Source organism: Micropterus salmoides, unplaced genomic scaffold (assembly GCF_014851395.1).
Source record: "Micropterus salmoides isolate LMB-PRFRI ecotype aquatic unplaced genomic scaffold, ASM1485139v1 Ms_hic_scaffold_11, whole genome shotgun sequence".
NCBI lineage: Eukaryota > Metazoa > Chordata > Actinopteri > Centrarchiformes > Centrarchidae > Micropterus > Micropterus salmoides.
The window spans coordinates 26,979,474-26,999,469 of NW_024040152.1; the positions used below are offsets into that span (position 1 = coordinate 26,979,474).

Here is a 19,996-nt window from a genome sequence, read left to right on the forward strand (position 1 = left end):
TACAATAATTGTTGGTTTGAACCCCATATACATGGCTAGGCTGCCTTCCCCCACACTCATCCTCAGGTGCAATGAACTGAACGTGTGACTATACAAGTAAACATGTGGTCAGCAGGGTGACAGAGCCATGTGCTAGTTCTCCACTCACATCAACTTTGTTCACATTTACCAGCTTTGTGGTAAATAACATATACATTCACCTCAAAGGTTTTATATGCAATTGTGAAACAAATGGTGGTTTTGCAACACACACAACACACACATACAGACGTCTTGAGTTGCCCTCCACTTATCTTGATATTGTTAATTACAGCCAAGGTGTGTGTGTCTGTTGGTGTGTGCATGTGTATGCTGTTGACTTTCCTACTGCCACAGACAGCTGTTGTTTGTATTTCCCCAAGTGCTCAACCCAACAGTGTAATTAGCCCCAGCTATGTTTTACTCTACTGAAGTGATGAGGATGTGTGTTTGTGTGTGTGTGTGGTGGTGTGTGTGTGTGTGTGTGTGTGGTGGTGGGGGGGTACCATCCCAATTCAACAACACGCTACCCACCCCCAATCCTTTCTGCAAAGTAGAGCCTAAAGCCCGAATCATCCACACACACACACACACACACACACACACACACACACACACACACACACACACACACAGGCCAGTAACAATAGCTCCGACACAGAAGCCATGTTCAAAACGGCTGACATTGAAAAGTGTTAGTTTATGACCTCACTCCAAAAGAATTGAGGTCATATTGGGTGTATGTTTACATGGGATAACCCTGAAACAATGTCTATCAAAGTCCACTAGCATATCAAAGCTACTCATACACACCTGTTGCCTCAAGCAACAAACTTACCAACAAATGTTCTTAAATCAATGCTAGAATCAATAAAGTCAAATGAATCAGGACAAACGAGTGGTTTGAATTATCTTGATAACATGAATTTGACTGTTCAAGTTGAAAAACACAGGGCTTATATAGGAAGGTGAGGGAGGAAATCATGGCAAGGCATGCTTTTTTTTTTTAGCAAGAGGGGGATGGGTGTCTTTTTAGATTGTCCCTCCTCCCTCTTCCTCTGTCTTGTTTTCTCTTCCCTCTCATCTCTGTTCAAGGGCTGCCTGGCTAAAACACGCCACCCCTGCACACCGAATGAAAGTCATAATAAATGAGTCAAAAGTGGTCGGCAAGACATTGTCACTGACTGGGAGTTGGTGTGTTTACTTGGAATATTGTATATTATTATTGTGCGGTGGTGGTGGTGGTGGTGGAGTGTGTATGTGCTTGTGCATTGGTGTGTGTGTAAGAGAATGAAAGAGTATGTGTGTGTATGTGTGTGTGTGTGCATGCATGGGAATGAGTGGGTGTGGTGTCAGGGGAGTTGCAGTAAAGTGACACGAGTGAATGAATAAACATACTTATTTCACATAATTAGAATATTTAGACATTTTAATCAAAAACAACACTTTATTACTTTTCTACTTCATCCTTCTTACGGATTTTATTCCTGCTTAAATTGAAAAACTATTTATGTGCATCATCACCATCATCTCCCTTTTTTCTTCTCATACAACAAGCGGCTCTGGTGTATCTCCAGGTTAAATGACGCTGATGAAGCACAAACACAATTTCAAACTAACTCCATCTATATGCTGCGGGTAGGCAGGGACACACAAAGCTCCTTTACTTAAAACTCTCTCTCTCCCTCTCTCTCCCCAGCTCCCCCACAAAGCCTGCCTCTCATTTGTAAATCACTTAAAAGCATGACAAATGTGCATTGGAAGTTTCAGAGCGTCCCTCTTGAAAGCTTGTGCTAGTCTCTCATTCACACCCCTTCTCCGATACACAACCGTATTGTACTAGCTAGACATATAGCTTGACGCATCAGCTTGAATATGTAGCAGAAATATTTACTGTAATGAAAAGGCAATTTGCAGTGCGCATTACACTTATTTTTTGTTCTTCTTGCCATTCCAAGAGAATAGTTAGGTTTAAAAGTACGGTGGCAGGTCAGTGTGATTTGGCTGATAACAGTCAGCGTTTCTAGTGGCTGAACAGAAAAGGAGTTGTGCAGTTGTGAAATGATTTGAGAGCAGAGAGAATGTTAGACTCAAATCCAAAACAAAGGAGTCTTGTCCACAACACTAATCCCACAGGAACATTTCTACCATAGACTGGGAATTACTGTGTATTTAAATCATGTGATGGGCTGTCAAGCAGGGGGTTATAGCATTTTCTGGTATGTTTGGGTCTGAACGTAGTCTAAGTTGACAGGCCCTGGTGAGGAATTTATATTGTCACAACAGTAGGTTCTGAATGAAACATACTGTAATTCAGCATGTTAACAGATCATTTTATTTATTTATTTTTAGAGGGGAGGGGTAGTATATTTACCGCACTGTTCTGAAAAAGTCTGTAGTCAAACAAGTTTCTGAACATGTCAAGAAGGGGTCACAAAAAAGTCCACAGCAACATAACATCATAACATCTAAATGTACTTCAGTGTTTTATGATCTGGAATAGGTTTTTTAAAATGAGTGGGGGGAAATGTTCACAAATAACAATATTTTTTAGCTGCATTTTATTATTTTGTATTTATTTTTTGGTGTAACTCTGATTTATAGGGTGCTTTAAATGGTAATGCCTGAATTTAAATTAAGAGGCTCAGCACCAAAATTATCTCACTGTCTTCAGTAAATGTTTGCATGTAAATATATATAACATTTTATTTTGTGTATTCAGCCTTCAGTTTTCAGCAATTAGCAACAAAATTATCAAGACAAATCATTTAATTTGAGTGTGATCGAGATAGACAGATTTTTAATATCAACAACTAAATTGTATTTAAGTAAAATTTGTAGGTGCTTGCATTTTATGGTACTTTAAACTTCTACTCCACTGTCTACTTTACAAAATAAGATTTGACATAAAAAAAAACATATAATAAAGACTGAGCCTGAAAGATTAAACCAGTGGTTTCTAACCTTTTGGGCTTTTGATACAAAAGCAGTGTCTAGTTGAGGTTTTGTCAAGTTTCAGGTGTATATGAGTTATTAGTTCCAACTATAGACAGTCTTCATCAGAGGATTTCATTTAAACATGCCTTGTAAGAAGAGAGATCTTCCATTGACAGTACTGGGAGATAATCCTTGCAAATGTAATTATATGATTAAAAATACATAACCATCCACTTTCAGGACAATGCTAGCTGTCATCAGTGACTGGATGTATGACTGTCTGCCTACACACTAGACAGTTATTGCATACATAAGATGAGATTTTGGTGCCAGTCTTTGCATCACAGATAGTATACTGAGTAAGACGACCTATCTTTAGAATTGCTGCTCTCACTGGAAGTTATGGTTTACTGTCAAAACTGCTGTTGTAAATAGTTGAGAAGAAGGAAAGCTAAGAGGAAAACTTACTTTTAAAATAAGTCTATATTAAAACAATACAGGTACACTACAGGCATACTACAATATATTGCTTTGGGTTTGCTAACCCATTTAATATTTCTTTGTCAGGCCAACTATCTATGTCTATATATCCGACCATGCTGTCACTGTGAGTCTCTTTTAAATCAAAGGATTTAAAACCATGTGAGATAATAACAAAAAGTACTGGTTACCTAACAAACCAGCTGCCAGGCAATTGTTGCTATCCTAACAGAGGGCCTGTTTACACCTGGCATTAATATGTGTCTTGAGCGATCTGATTACAAGTAGACAGCTCCAAGTATGTTGTTCACACCTGGCATTAGAATGCATCTTGTGTGACCACTTGTGATCAGATCTCACTTTCCCACTCTGATTTTGGTGAATCTGGATCATATTTTAAGGATTAAATATTTCCTTCAGATGTCATCCTGATGCTCTGCCTCATCTCTCTGTGACTTATGGAGTTTCCTTCCTATCTGCTGCTAACTGTAGCTGCCATTAGGTCAGTTAAGTCTAGTTCACACTACACTATTTTTAGCCCGATTTGCCACTCGGCGAGCTCGGCCGTTGTGTGTTTTCTTGACAAAACATGGTTTGGAGACCAGCGGCGAGTGACATAGCTGCTGTCAGCTCGCGTAGTGTGTGACCTCCTGTCACCGATTAGTCACGTAGTGTGAACGCAACAACGACTTCAAGACTCCCGTCAGAAGACGGCAAGTTGTGCAGTGTGAACAGCCCGGCCATCGGCCGACGCTGAAAGTCATGTAGTCTGCACAAGGCTTTAGCCGTGCAGCTAGCGGCCCTATGCCCATTAAAGCTTAAATAAAATGTTATTAGCCTTATTAAACCTCCTCATACCAGTGGTCCAAAGCTCGTGAGCTTGCGAGCCCCTGAGCATTGGACCTCCGTATTGTTTACACCGCTAGGACCTTTGTATTTTCCCACTGCTCCGAGCTCTCAGTTTGGGCAGAGTCAGCTAGCGTTAACAGGACTGCTAGCTGCACTCTGCACTTTAATATGACTGTTGGTGCACGATGAGTTCATACTTCTGTTTACGCAGAGGACGTCAGTTGAGTAGGCAGTCGTTCAATGTGGCCCAGGACACATTCACATACACACTACCAAAAGAATGAAGACCTGCTCCGAATGTGGCCCAAGCGATCGGATCACAATGTGTCCTCAATGCGCCCCACCTCTCACACCCCCACCCTTCAGTGTGCCTCACGTTCATGCGCATGCACATGTATGCATTTTCATCAGGATAGGGAAGTTATTTCAGCACTTAGTCCACCTACCGAGTACACATTTCAATACCATGGATGCAAGAACGATGCATTTTTGTTGCCTGGCACTTACGAAGGAAGAAGTAAGCCTCCTATAGCTCTTTAGAAAAGAGAGGCTTTCTCTTTGTCATGACAGCTAACTAACCGTTAGCATACTGACAGGTTCTGTTGAAAGAGTCACAAGCGATTGACTCATATAGGCTAGCAACAGCCTTGACAAAGACACATTGATTGATTGACATTGTTTATGTGTTTATATTGGGTTAGGTAATAATGTAATATGTAATATAATTATTATTTTAACTGTGGTGAAAATCTGGATAATTTGGTAGTGACGGTGACATTTTAGTGTTTTACAGATAATTTGGTGGGAACACCCAGCTTGAAACTGGGACAATCTTGGAAAACTTCAACATCTGGTCACTGTAGTTCACACTTATAGTTAGACCTGTCCACTTGTGATTGGATCACACATTTATGCCAGGTGTAAACAGAGCCATAGAAACCCTAACGAAAGTGTAACACACATCCCCATAGAGGAATCATGTTGTACAGCCATTTACTACGGTATGGAACTCCCCAAGCACACGAGGTGTGTTTATTATTCTCATGAGCCATAAAATACAGTAAGGAAGTCTGTGCTGTTGCTTTCACTTCACCTTTTTACACTTAATGAGACATTTGAACACCCGATGTTAATGGTTTATGTGTAAAATGAGTCACATTCTCGTCGGGATCAGCTTGCAAACTGACAGGGAAATAGGAGACTGAGATAATTTGGTCAGATTTATACACTGTTTGAAGAGGAGCAGTACATCTTACGCTGTACACCTGACAATTTAAACTGATACAGCTATCACATCGTCATGATTCGCCTATAAATATGCTCCAATGAAAAATTAATGAGGTATACTTTGTCGAAAGGATAAATTATTTATCTCTGCACAAGATTTCAACACCTCCATTAAGCATCTGGTCACTCCCCGCAGGACTGTTGTGTGTTCTACTTCACCACAACTGACACAGTGAAAGGATTTCACAAAACATCAAAGTTTTCAGCTCTTGTCCTCAACTCCCTTTATTTTTGCACTTTGGTGTCTTTGTCTCCCAAACGCGCACACATATGCACACCTCTGCTCCAACACCCCCACCACCACCGCCGCCACCCTTGTGTCTTTGTATGAGACCCCTGCCTCGTTCCCATTGTCATGTTAATTACCTGTTTGCTCTGTTTTGCAGTAAGCCCACCATCTATCAAAGCGTCTCTCAGCTTTTCATCTCACACAGCGCATCTCTACCTGTAATTAGGTTTGGGTGAGGCAGAAGATGGATTTTGCTAGCACCCTGCAGAGGGAAAAGAAGACATTAGGAAGTCTCCGTGGCTGTCCTGGAACCAGCCTTTAATGGCGTCTAATTGATCTGGGCTGTCATGGGGCCTTGGCTTCATGCGGTAGGAAGCTGATTATCCTTATGTGTCATCCTCAGTGCATAAGCATTAGCTCAGTGCTCTGGCTTTTACAGTCTGATAAGGTGGGTTTATGCATGCGTGTGCATACAGGTGTGCACGTGTGCCTGCGATTATATACATCGGTGTAGATAAATGTAACTACAAATGGTATATACTCTGCATATTTGTGACTAAAAGGTGGGACATTCAAGGCTGTCAGTATGCTCTGTAATGCATACTAATCACAAAGGGTGACAATGTATGTGTGTGTGTGTATATGTGTGTGTGTATGTTGAAGGAGGGGCATTTTTATGTTTTGTGCATGTTTGTATTTAAAGTGGCTGAAGAAAGGAGAGGCTGTGCTGCGGTCAGAATAATTTAACATCCAGATATGCGGAGGCTTGAGGGAAATCGATACGGACGATGGCTCCCAAGCAGGTGATGAGCATACTGTCATAATGCAGTAAGGATGGAGAAGGATTAATATTTAGCAGTGATCTGGACTGAACAGATGGCCGTTGATAAAAAAAACGCTGAGGAGTGTGAGATTGAATTTACATCAAGGCCAAGTAAAATAGTAGGCTAATCAAAATAAGTTGAAATTATAATTAGGAGGAGACGATAATAACATCTTTTGGTAACACTTTAGTCACAGCCTGCAAATTACTGTCATTATTTATTGTGTACTTTTCACAACATAGTTGTTGTGAAAGGACATATAAGCTAAGTCTGCTGGCACACTTTTTGTACCTTGTAATTACTTAATATGTGCTGGGTAATTAAAAAAGTACTTGCAGCATAAGGTCCCCCTAAACGCAAGTGTTAATTCCTGCACTTCATGGATCTATAGGTAAGTATTAAGTATATATAAGTAAACCAGTAAGTATTTCCATGGTACATGTATTACACTGTAACTTGCAGGCTGTAATCTAAAGCGTTACCTGTCATTATATCTAAAGCTTGTTAAGGAAAAGATTAGATTACATTACTGACTTAATCGTAAAGCTCTTATCTATTAACCATACCCTTCACAACAGCGTATAAACATGAAGCTATGTATGGAAGCAGCCAATGTAAAAAAGATTTTTGGTATGTGTTTACTTCCTCGTTTTATGTACTGTAGGGACGTCCATGCTGCTCTGCTGACCTTCAGCATGAAATGAAAAGTGTCTGATGCCTCTGGTGTGTTTGGAGGGGCTTTTTCTTTTTCCGAAGATGGACAGTCATGCATTATTGATTACAAAACACTCCTGCAATGCTATTTCATCTTTCGAGCACAGCTGACCGTGAATAGGGCTTTATTTTAGAGCAGTTCAGATTTAGTTTGTATTGATGTGTGCACCTTTTTGATTGGCTGCTTGGTTTTGTTTGTGTAATGCTTCCCCCCCCACCCTATCTCACCTCCTTCCCTATAACACCCAGTGGGGGCTAACCAGTAGTTATGCAGAAACAACTCCCTTATCTCCACATCCCTCTGCACAGTGCGCTGACAGAGAATTGCACAAGACAAAAGACAAAGGTAGGCAGAGACAAACCAATGGGGAACAATGGGAGAGATGAAATATAATCTAATGGTTATCAAACCAGCTCTGTCACCTCTACCAGCATTTCACTGAGCTTTGTGTTACAGCAGTTATTAAAACACACATCTGAATACTGAGACACTTTGTGTACATATGCATTTGAAATATGAAAGTGTTTAAATTGTACAGTCTGTGTATATGATGTATGTTCACACCTCGCCGCCTACATTTCACATTTGTATATTCTAATAGCACACGTATTGTTCTCTGCTTTCTGTCTCACATTGTGCTCTACTGTATGCTGTTAACAATATCTCATTGTAATTCTTATTAATTCTAGTGTGTCAATTACTGATTGTGAAATGTTAAAAATGTTTTTGCTCACCTCATTTAATCACCTAAGTTATCTTCTTTTTTTTTTTCTGTCTCCTCTTTTGGAGCTGCACCATTTTTATATTCCACAATAATTAAAGGCACATTGTGTTTTATGTTTATTATGTCTTGAATTTTCATAATAAACACAAAAATAATTTGCAGGGTCAAACGATTCTTCACTAAAGCAGAGACCCAGCAGACCAGACAGTGTCGCTGAGCATGGCCTTACCTCTCTGGTCCCCCGCTGACAATGGTCACAGGGGAGGACGCCCATGGCGACCGCGGCTGTCAGATGCTGTTTCCATGATGCCGAAGAATGATTGGTTTCATGGATCAGGACAGTGCTCTCTGACAGCGCGGGGGGAGATTCTGCCACACCTGGGAGAAGAAACACTGGCAGGATGTGAAATGTTACTGAACAAGGTCATTCCAAGGGTCACTGTAAGACCTGTCACCCGCCATCTCCCGCCCCCCCGTCATTGAGGAATTTACAGCCCTTGTGCTACATATGGAGAATATCGTGCCTGAATTTATCCTTTGTTTGAGATGGGAGTCTGACTTAGGCTTTGTCTGCCACTGTGTGAGGTGGTGGAGAATCTGCAGACAACAATGTCCTGGTTTGAAAAGGAAAACGCACAAGCCAAAATCAGCAAGGACACCCTTCAGTCAATGGATGTTGGATGTGTTTTAACTGTGAGTAGTCTGATGCCATTGCACAGCAAATGAAGCTTCTGATTGCACAGGAGTTTTTTTTCACTAGATACCTCATCTGCAAAGTGCAGCAAACAAGCACCGCATTTTCAAGTCTGACTCATGTCTAGCCTAGTCTGTGGAAAAGCGCAGCCAGTATCATTGATGTCAGTGTTGTTGGTGGGGCTTGTTAGCATCAATGACAAGGCTAGCGATGTGACTCAACAACAGCAGCTCCTTCACTCACTCACTCTCACTCGCAGCATGTTTTTCACAAAATGACTTTAGTGTGTCTCCTATCAGAGGTGGGCTTCCTGACAATCCCACCCCCGGAGCCCATGACAATTTTGATGATTGATCACAATCCCCTTGACTGCGGTGAGAGGGAAGAAAGCAGACCACAGAGCAAAAAAAATCAGAGAGGGAGGAAAGAGGGGCGTGCACAATCCCACAAGGTCAGAGTGATGTCCAGTCTTTTGTTTTCAGTGGTGAGATCAGTGGCCTGTGCAGTCGCGAGGGGACAGGCAGAGTAACTGGCGGCCTGGCAGGAACAGATGTTCTTACACAATGAACATGCACTTGGTTGCTTGCTTATTCACTAAAAGTCAAGGGGCTGACTTCCCCTTTTCGGACACAAAGAAAAACACAGCAACAAGTCACGGCTTTCCACCTGTACGCCTTTATCAGGGAAAAATGTTGCTGAGGTAATCAGGCTCTTTTACTCTGTGGATTACGTCCTGCTGAAGACCAGATCCGACGGGCATCTATTTATTGGCATGATAATATGTTGAAGTTTCACATAATGTTTGTGTGTGTTCTAGTGTATGTGGGATTTATAAGAGGCCAAAACCTCTTTTTTTCTTTAAAAAAAATGTCAGGACTGGGTGGAACTATTTTCTCTCTACATGCATCTGGCACATGTGCTATGTTTAGCATGTAGTATCCAATTATCTGAACCCGGACACAGTGTTCTGAATACTTGGAAGTCAATTATCTACTAGCTCACAAAACAACTGTAACAGCAGTTTAAGTAGTAAACTGGAAAAATCGTTTTTCCACTGCAACTGTGTGTAAATTGATACTTGTGGGAAGAGTAACTTGTGGTCCATCAGATGGAACGTGTAGGGTCAGGAAATAAAATTCTATGACTTTTCCATTACCATCCATTCTTAGGTCAGACTTCTTTCCGTTTGTAAAACATTACCACAAAATCCCTGACTTTTCTGTTTCATCTTAAAGCTCATGATCCACAAGTGGCATGACCAGAGGGAACCTTGTTGGATTTATTATATTTGGTCACCAAGATAATAGAATCAGTTAATATACACAAATAAATACACACTTTTTCTTTTTATTTCAGACATCCATTCTCTTTTGTTCTTCCTTTATTTTAACACACAGCTCTTCTCCCTCACGGCCTGTGTTCCATATATGGAGTGTCTATTTGTGTTAACTGAAAACATGAATTCTCTTGACTTCCTGTCATTGTGAATGTGTGAAAGAGATGTTATCAGTACAGCACAGGATTATAAACCCCCAATTACAAGCATTTAAAATGAGACATGGATCTAGTCTTAAAAGTTACCTATGTCCTCCCGTGTGCATTTGTGTGTGTGTGTGTGAGCTGCCTGTGTCTCTTTGGAATGCAAGGTCAGTTTTAAAGTACAACACATTGGCATACTAGTTAGCTGGGAGTCCTGAACTAATTCAGATCCAGGCAGGTCTGGTCCTAAACAGGACCATCAGCACAGTGAACTTGTTGGCATCTTCAGGATTATTGGCCCATAAATGACCAAAGCCATTCATAACTCATTGCCTCCCTCTGCTGGTGTTAATGGACAGTAAAGTAATTTTACAACCACAGCCCCTCGAAAAATCAATATGATATTGTCTATGGCACTCCATTGTGAGCACAAAACTAACATATCACACTTTATATTTTTATGTCTGATACTCCTTAGGGACTTAAACCATGTCAAGGGTGAGTTTATAGTCACCCTATCATACAGTATTTTATGATATTTTTTATTTCCTATGGTATCAGTAATATTCCAGTAATATCTCTGCAGGTACTTTATGTGTCACTGGCAATCAATACTGAGTGTCATATACTTTGTGGTGTTCTCGCTCCTATAGTCCCACCAGAACTGCATAGTGTGTTATTAACATAATATAAAGTAAAATAAATACCTACAGTTGACAAATTAACTTTAATTTAATCAAATGCAAATTTTAGGAGAAAAGCATTTTTCCCAGCTAGTGGGGTAAGATACCCCCTGCCCCCCGATACACCCCACCACCCCCATGGGGTAAGACGCCCATGGTGTGAAATCACTTTAATATGTCCAAATAACAGATAAAATAAATTACAAGTAGCTGGTTAAAAGCAAGAGGGTTATAGACCTATGTTGTAGAAATAAACTTGCCTTGTCTTATGTCATTAGCTTTCCTGTAATTTCACTCTAAATAATTGCATAACTTATCTTAAGGCTCCCCATAATGAAAATAGACATATATAAATTGAACACAATTAAAAAAATGTACAGCTTATTTAAACTGACAAAAAAATTTGATCAAATTAGGTCAGAATGGCTTTGATCAAATAATATTTTTTAGTTCAGTGAGAGGAGGGGCAGCCAGAAGAAATGTTGAGAAAAAAAATAGTGACATTTTATGTTGTTTTGTTAGAATTACCATGGGGGGACGTCTTACCCCATGTTACCCTACTGTTAATGTTTAAAAGTAGCCTAACATTATTTCCTCTTAACAGAACTAAATTACATGGCCGGATTAACCCGCTATAGGGCCACTAAGCAAAACGGGAATATGGCCCCCTATGTGTAGCCTACTATTGTGTTTCTGACAACAATCTTGATTTGATTTAACTCCCAGGTTTAAACATTTTGGGATATGCATGGTCTAAATTTTGACATATCGGGCAATGCAGTTCCTGCCTGTAGGTCCTTATAATTTCAATGTAATCTAGTTGTTGCCAAACAATTTGCTATAAGTTATATTTAACTACAAACCAACAGACACACATGGGGTTTTCAGGGCCCTTGAGGTTTTCCTAACAATCCTGCTATCTAACCATAGATTGTATCCTACATAAAACTCAGGTTAACAGCTACAGGTACCGTTTATAGCCCTTTTTTTTTTTATCACATTGAAAATATATTTATACATGTTCCTGAATTGTATTTTAAGGTAGAATATTTACAATGGATGCAGTCGTTGTTTACTGCCACTGCCTACATAAGGAACTATAAACATTTAATTCATTAGTAATTCATAAATATAAAGTAGCTCACTCAACAGTAAACCAGCAACATTGTTGTTGGGGTTTTTTGTATACCTGAAGGTGCATGTACAATGAACCAAACGGTAGATGTCTCCCTACTCCGCGCAGCTGTGAGTCTTCACGGGTACGATGCTGTCTACAGATGACCGTGTCGCCATTTTGAAAAGCAAATCGTTCACAGCACACCCGCCCTGAGTACTGGAACTATGCCGCGGGGCCGGCCTCGCAAACTGAGAGTTAAAAGCAACGACGAAACAGGTAACAAGTACCAAAATGCAACGAATAAAAAACGCAGATTATGGGCTATCCAAATAACCGGATATTATTAGGACAAACGTCTCTGTACCTTTTATAATAGCACTTCAATGTAGTGTATATAGTCCCCGGATATAGTATTGCGGGTGGGCTTTGCTTTGTACGGCGAAGGAGTGATTGAGGCGGAATGATATTAATAACATCTCGGTGCCTCTTCTTATTGGCTTCCAGTCTAAATTGGTGTCCGTGAGGAGAAGAACGGCGGTGTCGTGTAGTGTTGAGCAATATATGGATTTTACGTGTAATCGTTGTTCATAAGTAATTTGTCGTTAGCTTGTTGTTGCTAACTAGCTTGCTTTGCTACCGTTAGCTTCGAGGCTAACACGCCGAAATGTTGGCCATTGTTATTTTGATCTTGTGTGCGGCAGTGTGTAACGATAGCGAGCCTGTCCAGCTGCTGATGGATCAGTTGCGTGTGGTCGAAACAAGGAGTCACATTCACGAATTTACGTGACCTGACCAAGTGCTGAAATGTGTCTGAATACATTCAGTTCGCTAGGATATTATCGGTATCATAATATATAAATTACCTTAGTAATGTTGATACGTTTGTTGGTAAATTAAATGGTACTGATGATTTCTGGCTGATGGATCTAATGTTAAGCTCGGTGACAACAAAACTCACATCAGCGTTACATAGTAATATCAAGTAAAGTTATTTTTTCATTAAACGGCCACATACTGTACTAGCAATGCCTGTGGCTGACAGCCAAGATGATGGGCGTGTGGAACCAAACTGTTGAACACCAACATCCAAAACACCCCACCAGGTTCAGGAAAAAAACATGCTGTGACAGAAAGTATCTTTTCTTCATGTAAAACTGCAAATGCATTCGTGTGTCAGTGAGTTGAGAGAGAGTGAAACCAAATGGTTAAATACTGTATCATTGTTTTCATTCGCCTTCTAGGGAAACCAGTAAGGTGAATTAAAAACTTTAATTTACCTGCAAATCCTCTAATACATACACACACCTCACTTTTAAAAGTGTTGTTGCTGAATGTAGACTAACATTGAAATATATTAAAAGACCGGGTGTGTTATTGGGTATGATATTCTAAAGAAAATTCCATCCTATCAAAATCATTTGAGGGATATCACTGTATTTGTATTTTATTCTGTATTTATAGCAGTCAAATATAAAGATACTGGATGTAGCCAAAATACCAATTGCCCAGGCAACAACTAATGGGGATCTCAATCTACCAAAAAATAAAACAATACGAAATTAAAATTCTATGTCAGAGCTGACATGCATTCTTTGAGAATATTTCTTGTCATTTGTATTAAAATTAACCTATTCCACTCTGAAACTCCTAATACCTACATCCCACTTTGAAAAGCACACAAGTCACATCATCATCTACCATTACTTTGAAATTCCGGAGAGAGGGTTATATGATGGGGTGTATGCAGATACACTGGATGCAGTCTTTGGTTTTAGACAGTTTTTCTTTAAACATAAAGTCACTGAACACAGCACCTGTGTAATTGAAGAGGCTAAATAAATGTGCTGTGTCACATCGCACTGTATCACATCTACTTCAGCTATTCTTTTACAGATAAACTTGAACCAAATTAACATATTGAAGTGTTCTCGTACTTCTCGTCAGATGCGGATGAAACTAAAGGGGAACATTTCAGTGATGGAGACAAGAAGTGCACAATATGCTCCCAGATCTTTACCACTGAGAGCCAGCTGCAGAAGCATCTCCGTGAACATGAGATCAATGATAAGGTAAGTACTGCAGGAAGTGTCGGCAACAGTTTTTAATCTTTATTTAACCAGATGAAGTCAGAAGAGCTTTCTTGCTTGCTTTCTATCATCAGCACATGTATTTGTTTTCTTTTATTCCACACATTCGTTAAGATCAATCCAGTTGTGGTTGGTCACTGTAGCTGCCTCGAAGAAGCACACATATTAATGACCTCTAAACAGCTCCACTGGCGCAGTTGAGATTTAAGTGTCTTGTTGAAGGCCACCTTGGCAGTAGTTCTCACAGTGTTCTGAAATAGTAGTTATATTTCAGATATGATCTGTCAAACAAAATATTTATTGACTAGTAGTCACTTAATGACATTTACAGTGCTGTAAACTGTACAGTTGATAGAGATTTTTCAGGACTTCAGCAGTTTGACCTTCAGGTTGGTTAAAAAAGCTCATATTTAAAGCTTCTAGCAACTGGAAAGTTCAGGGAGATGATGCCAACCCGGGCACCACAGGAAATGCTAGAGGGTTATCACAGTGCAGCTGGACAACTTGAGACACGTGATGGAGGTACGAGGCGAGAGCATTGAACCCCTTACTGGAGCTGCCTCTGTGAGATAGTTGAACTTTTGTGGGTTACCTTCACAAAGAACTACAAAAACTTTGTGGGAAACTCTCTACCTGATTCTCCTCAGTTTGGCACAGGTGAAGAGCGTACCTCACCTGCTGTAGCGGTTGACAGTGTCCCAGCGACAGGTCATGCTAACGGCTTAGTGTGAAAGCTGGAGGTGTCCTGGATTTTTTCAGCTCAGATGTTTTTTCACAATGTAGAAGTTTAAAGCTGCCTTGGACGCCATTGTTTGTCTGGCAGACTCAGCATGGGTCTCAGCTTAGTCTGCCAATCACAACATTTGGTACCAACTGCTTCCAAAGCTCCTGGAATCAGCATTGGTGGGCAGTCTCCCCTACTTTCTTCATACAGAATGCACCTGGGGTTATTTGTTCAACCTTATGTAAAACTAAATTAAAGCTACATTAGATGCAGGCTTTTAATTAACGGGGTGTTTACTAATTTACTAATGCACAGCCTCACTTGATTTGATTGAAGAAACCGCTGCTAAATAAGACCTGATGCTGATGTCTTGGAGCGCAAAAGTACAACATGCTCTTGCCTCCTGAACTTTGAACACTGTAAACTACGTCGAACTGCAGTCTGACGCCCGGATGAATGAAAATTCAGTGTGGAGGATCTTTGGTAGTTCTTAAAACTGTTCTTTAAACTGATAAGATTAAGTTCAGTATGTTTGAATGGCTGCTTCAGTCATAATACACTAGAGTGCATTTGCCGTGAGCTATCCCAGGGTGAAAAAATGCATACAGTTACTGCTGCTGAATTGCGTTGCTGGTCTTTTTTTGTGTGTGTTGTGTGGTGATGCAGAGCATTTATAGCAGAAAGTGTGCTAAGAAAGACCAAAGACCCCCCTGGGCATTATAAATTTATAATGCGTTTTTTTAAATGTACACATACATAATAAATGTGCGGTAATTCATGTTGAGTAATGACTGTTTTTGCAGTTATAAATATAAATTATGTTTGAATTATATGTGAATACTTCAGTGTCTAAGTGTGCCCTCTTCTCTCTATGTACCAGCTGCTTATAGCTTCAGCAACACATGAATCTTTAAGATCTGTCTCCACTCGCTCCAGACTTGTTATTTTGCAAGACAGGGGGAGAGTTTGGGTTGAAAGCTTTCCAGGTTTACAGCAAATGTAGTTGCTTAAGCCAGTTAAGGTTGCACATTGATTCAACCACTCTAGGGACTCCTGTCTCCACCAAGAGTGAGATTTAACAGCAACCAGGACTGGATTGCAGAGGGCGACTGAGATCTTTGCTTCTTTTTATTCACTACTTTCTTAAACTTGTCCTCTCTTCCTTGCAGCCACATCGTTGTGACCAGTGCCCACAGACATTTAATGTGGAGTTCAACCTCACACTACACAAGTCCACACACACCACCTCTGACTTCACCTGCCCGGTTTGCAATAAAAAGTTCTCCCGCATCGCCAGCCTCAAATCTCACATCATGCTGCACGAGAAAGAGGAGGTTAGTCAACCAACCAATCACAAAAAAACTCTTGCATTTGCATTTACTACCCGTTAAGAAGAGCCTTTATTTCTCTGTTTTGTCCCCTCCACCACCTTTGCTACCCACCCTGCAGAATTTAATCTGCGTAGAGTGTGGCGATGAGTTCATTCTTCAGAGCCAGCTCTCTCTGCACTTGGAGGAGCACCGCAAGGAGCTGTCGGGCATCAAGGTCTACGCCTGCAAGACCTGCGACAAGGAGTTCAAGACATCCGCACACCTCAAGGAGCACATGAAGTGTCATGTCAAGATGAGGTCAGGCGGGTCTGCAGATGGTTATTTATTTCATTTGACCGAGTCAGGCGGAAAACATGAATCCAACATCACTATTTACTATTAAAAGGAACTATGAGGATCTTGTTCTATTTACAGTCTAAAGTCTGCCACTGTGATATTGTTATTTAGGGATTGTAACTGCCCACAGTCAGTGTTTTACATTACATATTTTATCTTCCAATTTTTTTGTCAAGTGAAATAGAGGGATGCAGTGTGTGTGGGTCGTGGAGACTGAGGAGAATCTGAAACAGCTTGGGGCAGAGTGAAAGCAGGTTTCATTGTAGTAGAAGTCTTCATTACGCAAAACTCTTTTCTGGTCATTTAAGGTGTGAAAAATATATCACGAGCTACAGTCAGGAATGAAACTGTCAAAATGTAATAATATCTGATATTTTTAAAAAGCTTTTATTGACTGCATGAGGACATACACAGTCTCAGTAACATACATGGCAGGGAATGAAAGTTGGAGTTTTGTACATTCTCATTCATTCTCGTGAATTGGATGCACAAAGCAGGCCGTTTGCCAATTCGCACAAGTAAATGCCCCTAAAAGCCTAGGCGAGGGCAACAGTCCCCAGTGCTGTGTGCAAACCCTCTGTAGGCTATCACTAGTAGAAGTTAAACATTAGAACCATGGTCAAAAAAAGAGCCTTTCAACAACAACAGTAACAACAAAAAGCTTCAGAGGATGCCACAAGTGCATTTAACGCTTTACCAACTTAAAACTGCATGTGTGTAAATTAAAGATGCGGTTTCATCTAAAAACCTAATTATCTGTCGTTATTATGTACCAATACCCAAACAACTTCCATGATTAAGGGCCATAGATCCATAGTGCACAAATTAGTAACTATATATTGTGGCAATCTGCAATCCAAAAACACTACTCTGTGAAGCTGAAAATGGACTGCATTATAAAGTTAATTAGGGCTGCACGATTTGGAGAAAAAGTCATATTGACATTATTGTGGGTAATATTGTGATTTGTGATTGCGATTCGATTGGAACAAATGGTACTATTTATTTACTTGCTTGATTATCAACAAATACTGACATGTTGAAATTTTCTCAACTTGAACAAAGTTAAACGATGAACAATATTTATAACTAGAACAGATGTAAAACAGAACAAGGGGAGTGTGTTACTCTCAGGAGGAGGCGGCTAGAATGAGCAAATATTGGGACACTGCAACCTAGGCTCGAGCTAAATCTACACCTGTCCACTGTAGAGACTATTCACAACCTGGAGAAGGAACTAGTATACATGGGTGTATTAGTATAATATTATAACACTAAATAAAGAAAGTAATATATTGTTAGTATAACGTGAATATATTCATTACTATATTATAGCATATATATATATATAGCAAAACCCGCGCGTATTAGCTGTATTCTAACATTAACTTAGAATACAGCTAATACGCAGGGTTTTGCTAGCAAGCTGTATATACAGTAGCTGGTAGTCAATATCAACTGCCGACCCCGACGTGAGCCACAGTTACACTGTCATTCTGTGGGAAACACTGTATATTAAATTGACATTACCAGTGTTGTGTTCATGAGGGAGAGGGAGAGAGAGAGAGAGCGCGCTACCGCGCTCTGCAATCAAATACGATTTTAAATAGGCCTAGTAAAACAAATCGAAACTCAATATGTGGCGGTCAGCGTTGATATTGTGGTGGGCAGCCACAGACAAATGAATGTATGGGAAACACTGATATAATGGGCAGGGATGTAATCGCACATGACAATGTCACAATTGCGATTAGATTAATCGCGCAGCCACTACCATTTGGTGTATTTTTCTCCATTAAGTGACAACAAACCTCGGCAGCATAATGCAAATGTTTACGTTTCTATGTATCTGTTTCTCAGTTGTTTACTTTGTGTTGTTGCAGTGTAGGGTTGAACAATTAGCGATTGAAGGGATGATCAGCGATTGTTTTTTTCATGAGCCGATATTAAGGCAATTTTTAACTAACTCACTATCAGAACTAAGATGACATAAAAACAGTCTCTGCACCACACTGCAGTGTTTCCCATTCATATACTTGTGGCAACACGCCACGCCACATATTATATACTATTTAATATGAGTAAATCATAATTCATTGAGCTGCGTGCAGTACATAGATTGGCTCAGCTAACCCATGCTGGCATTTCACTGGCTTGCTGCAACGTAACACCGCTCCCTGGCGATCAGATTGCCAATCGGTGATCTCAGGTAGCCATGATCAGACAAAATGAAAAAAGAGACGATCGCCCAAACCTATTGCAGTATCAGTTGTTCCTAGCAATGACAAAAAAAGAATGAAAAAAATCTTTTGTGATCATTTTGATGATTCTCAGTGATCCTCTATGTGTATCTATGGTATGTAAAACCAAGTTGACGTATTTTGTGTTTACCGCTTCCACAGGCCGCTTACTTCCAGTTCCAGAAACTACAAGAAAAACATTGACCGCAGCGGGTTCACAAACAGCTGCCATCACTGTGGAAAGGCTTTCAAAAAGCCCAGCCAGCTTGTTAGGCACATCCGAATACACACAGGTGGGTGAACAGCACAGACAAGGGATGACATGTTTAGGTTTGATTTAAGGCCCCTTTTAGAGAATCAGAATCAGAAGAATCAGAAGGAGCTTTATTGCCAAGTAGTGTTTTACACATACGAGGAATTTGCTGTGGTGAAAAGGTGCTACACGTAGACAAACATACAGTCAACATAAATAAATGTAGAAATATATAAATATGGAATAGAAGAACAACGTTGCAGATATATGATTCACGCTCATAAGGAATAACTGTATACAGTGTTGTTCCACATGTTACACAAACCCTTAAGTGGATGTTCTCTAAGGTGTGGGCAGGCGCTGACACGAGGCTGTAATTGGGGGGGCCTCGGTAACCTTCTGTTCCAACACCGTAGGTTGTGGGTGCAGCAGGAGACGTGTGTGGGCAGTGGTGGCACAAACAGGAGAGCTTGTTTTTTAAGCGGCCCCTACATTTTATTTTTGGAAGTATTAGATAACCGAAGTCTCACATTTGTCTTTCTAAACTGGACTTAACTCTGATGAAGTGTTCCTCAACTCCACTGACATAGCACCACCAACTCCTGAGCAGTTTGCTGTGTTTACCCTCCATATCTGAGTGACTGAGCTCATAACTCATGTCGTGCACAGATGCAGTGTGGGTAGAATTTTGATATGCTCTTTAAAATTCTAATATCCTTGTGTGGCCATGCGCTCGTTCAGGCCGTCTGGGCTCAGGTAATGTAGCCAGCAGCTTCCACCCACATGTTGTTTACACATCATCCACATGTTCATTTGCCTGCCTGGCTGGCTAGATGACTAATGGTGGATGGAGCCGATTCCTCTGTGCTTCGAATGTCAAGCTGATGAGGTGAGGAGTCGCTTTGGGATACTACACATACACAGAGAGAAACACACACACAGTATGCTGCATTCTCTCACTCTCTGTGACGCACAGAAGAGAGGGTAAG

At 40.5% G+C, this 19,996-nt stretch overlaps 1 protein-coding gene across 1 annotated transcript in view; it reads left to right on the forward strand.

The window, feature by feature from the left end:
• Nucleotides 1–12,190: 12,190 nt before the first annotated feature.
• Nucleotides 12,191–19,996, forward strand: part of LOC119897982 (zinc finger protein 236-like) — a 70,875-nt gene continuing 63,069 nt past the window's right edge. The window contains exons 1-5 of the mRNA XM_038712050.1: nucleotides 12,191–12,312; nucleotides 13,981–14,105; nucleotides 16,017–16,181; nucleotides 16,297–16,475; nucleotides 18,917–19,047. Coding sequence (XP_038567978.1) covers nucleotides 12,261–12,312; nucleotides 13,981–14,105; nucleotides 16,017–16,181; nucleotides 16,297–16,475; nucleotides 18,917–19,047 — 652 coding nt within the window. The 5' untranslated portion in view covers nucleotides 12,191–12,260. The remainder of the gene's footprint in view (nucleotides 12,313–13,980; nucleotides 14,106–16,016; nucleotides 16,182–16,296; nucleotides 16,476–18,916; nucleotides 19,048–19,996) is intronic.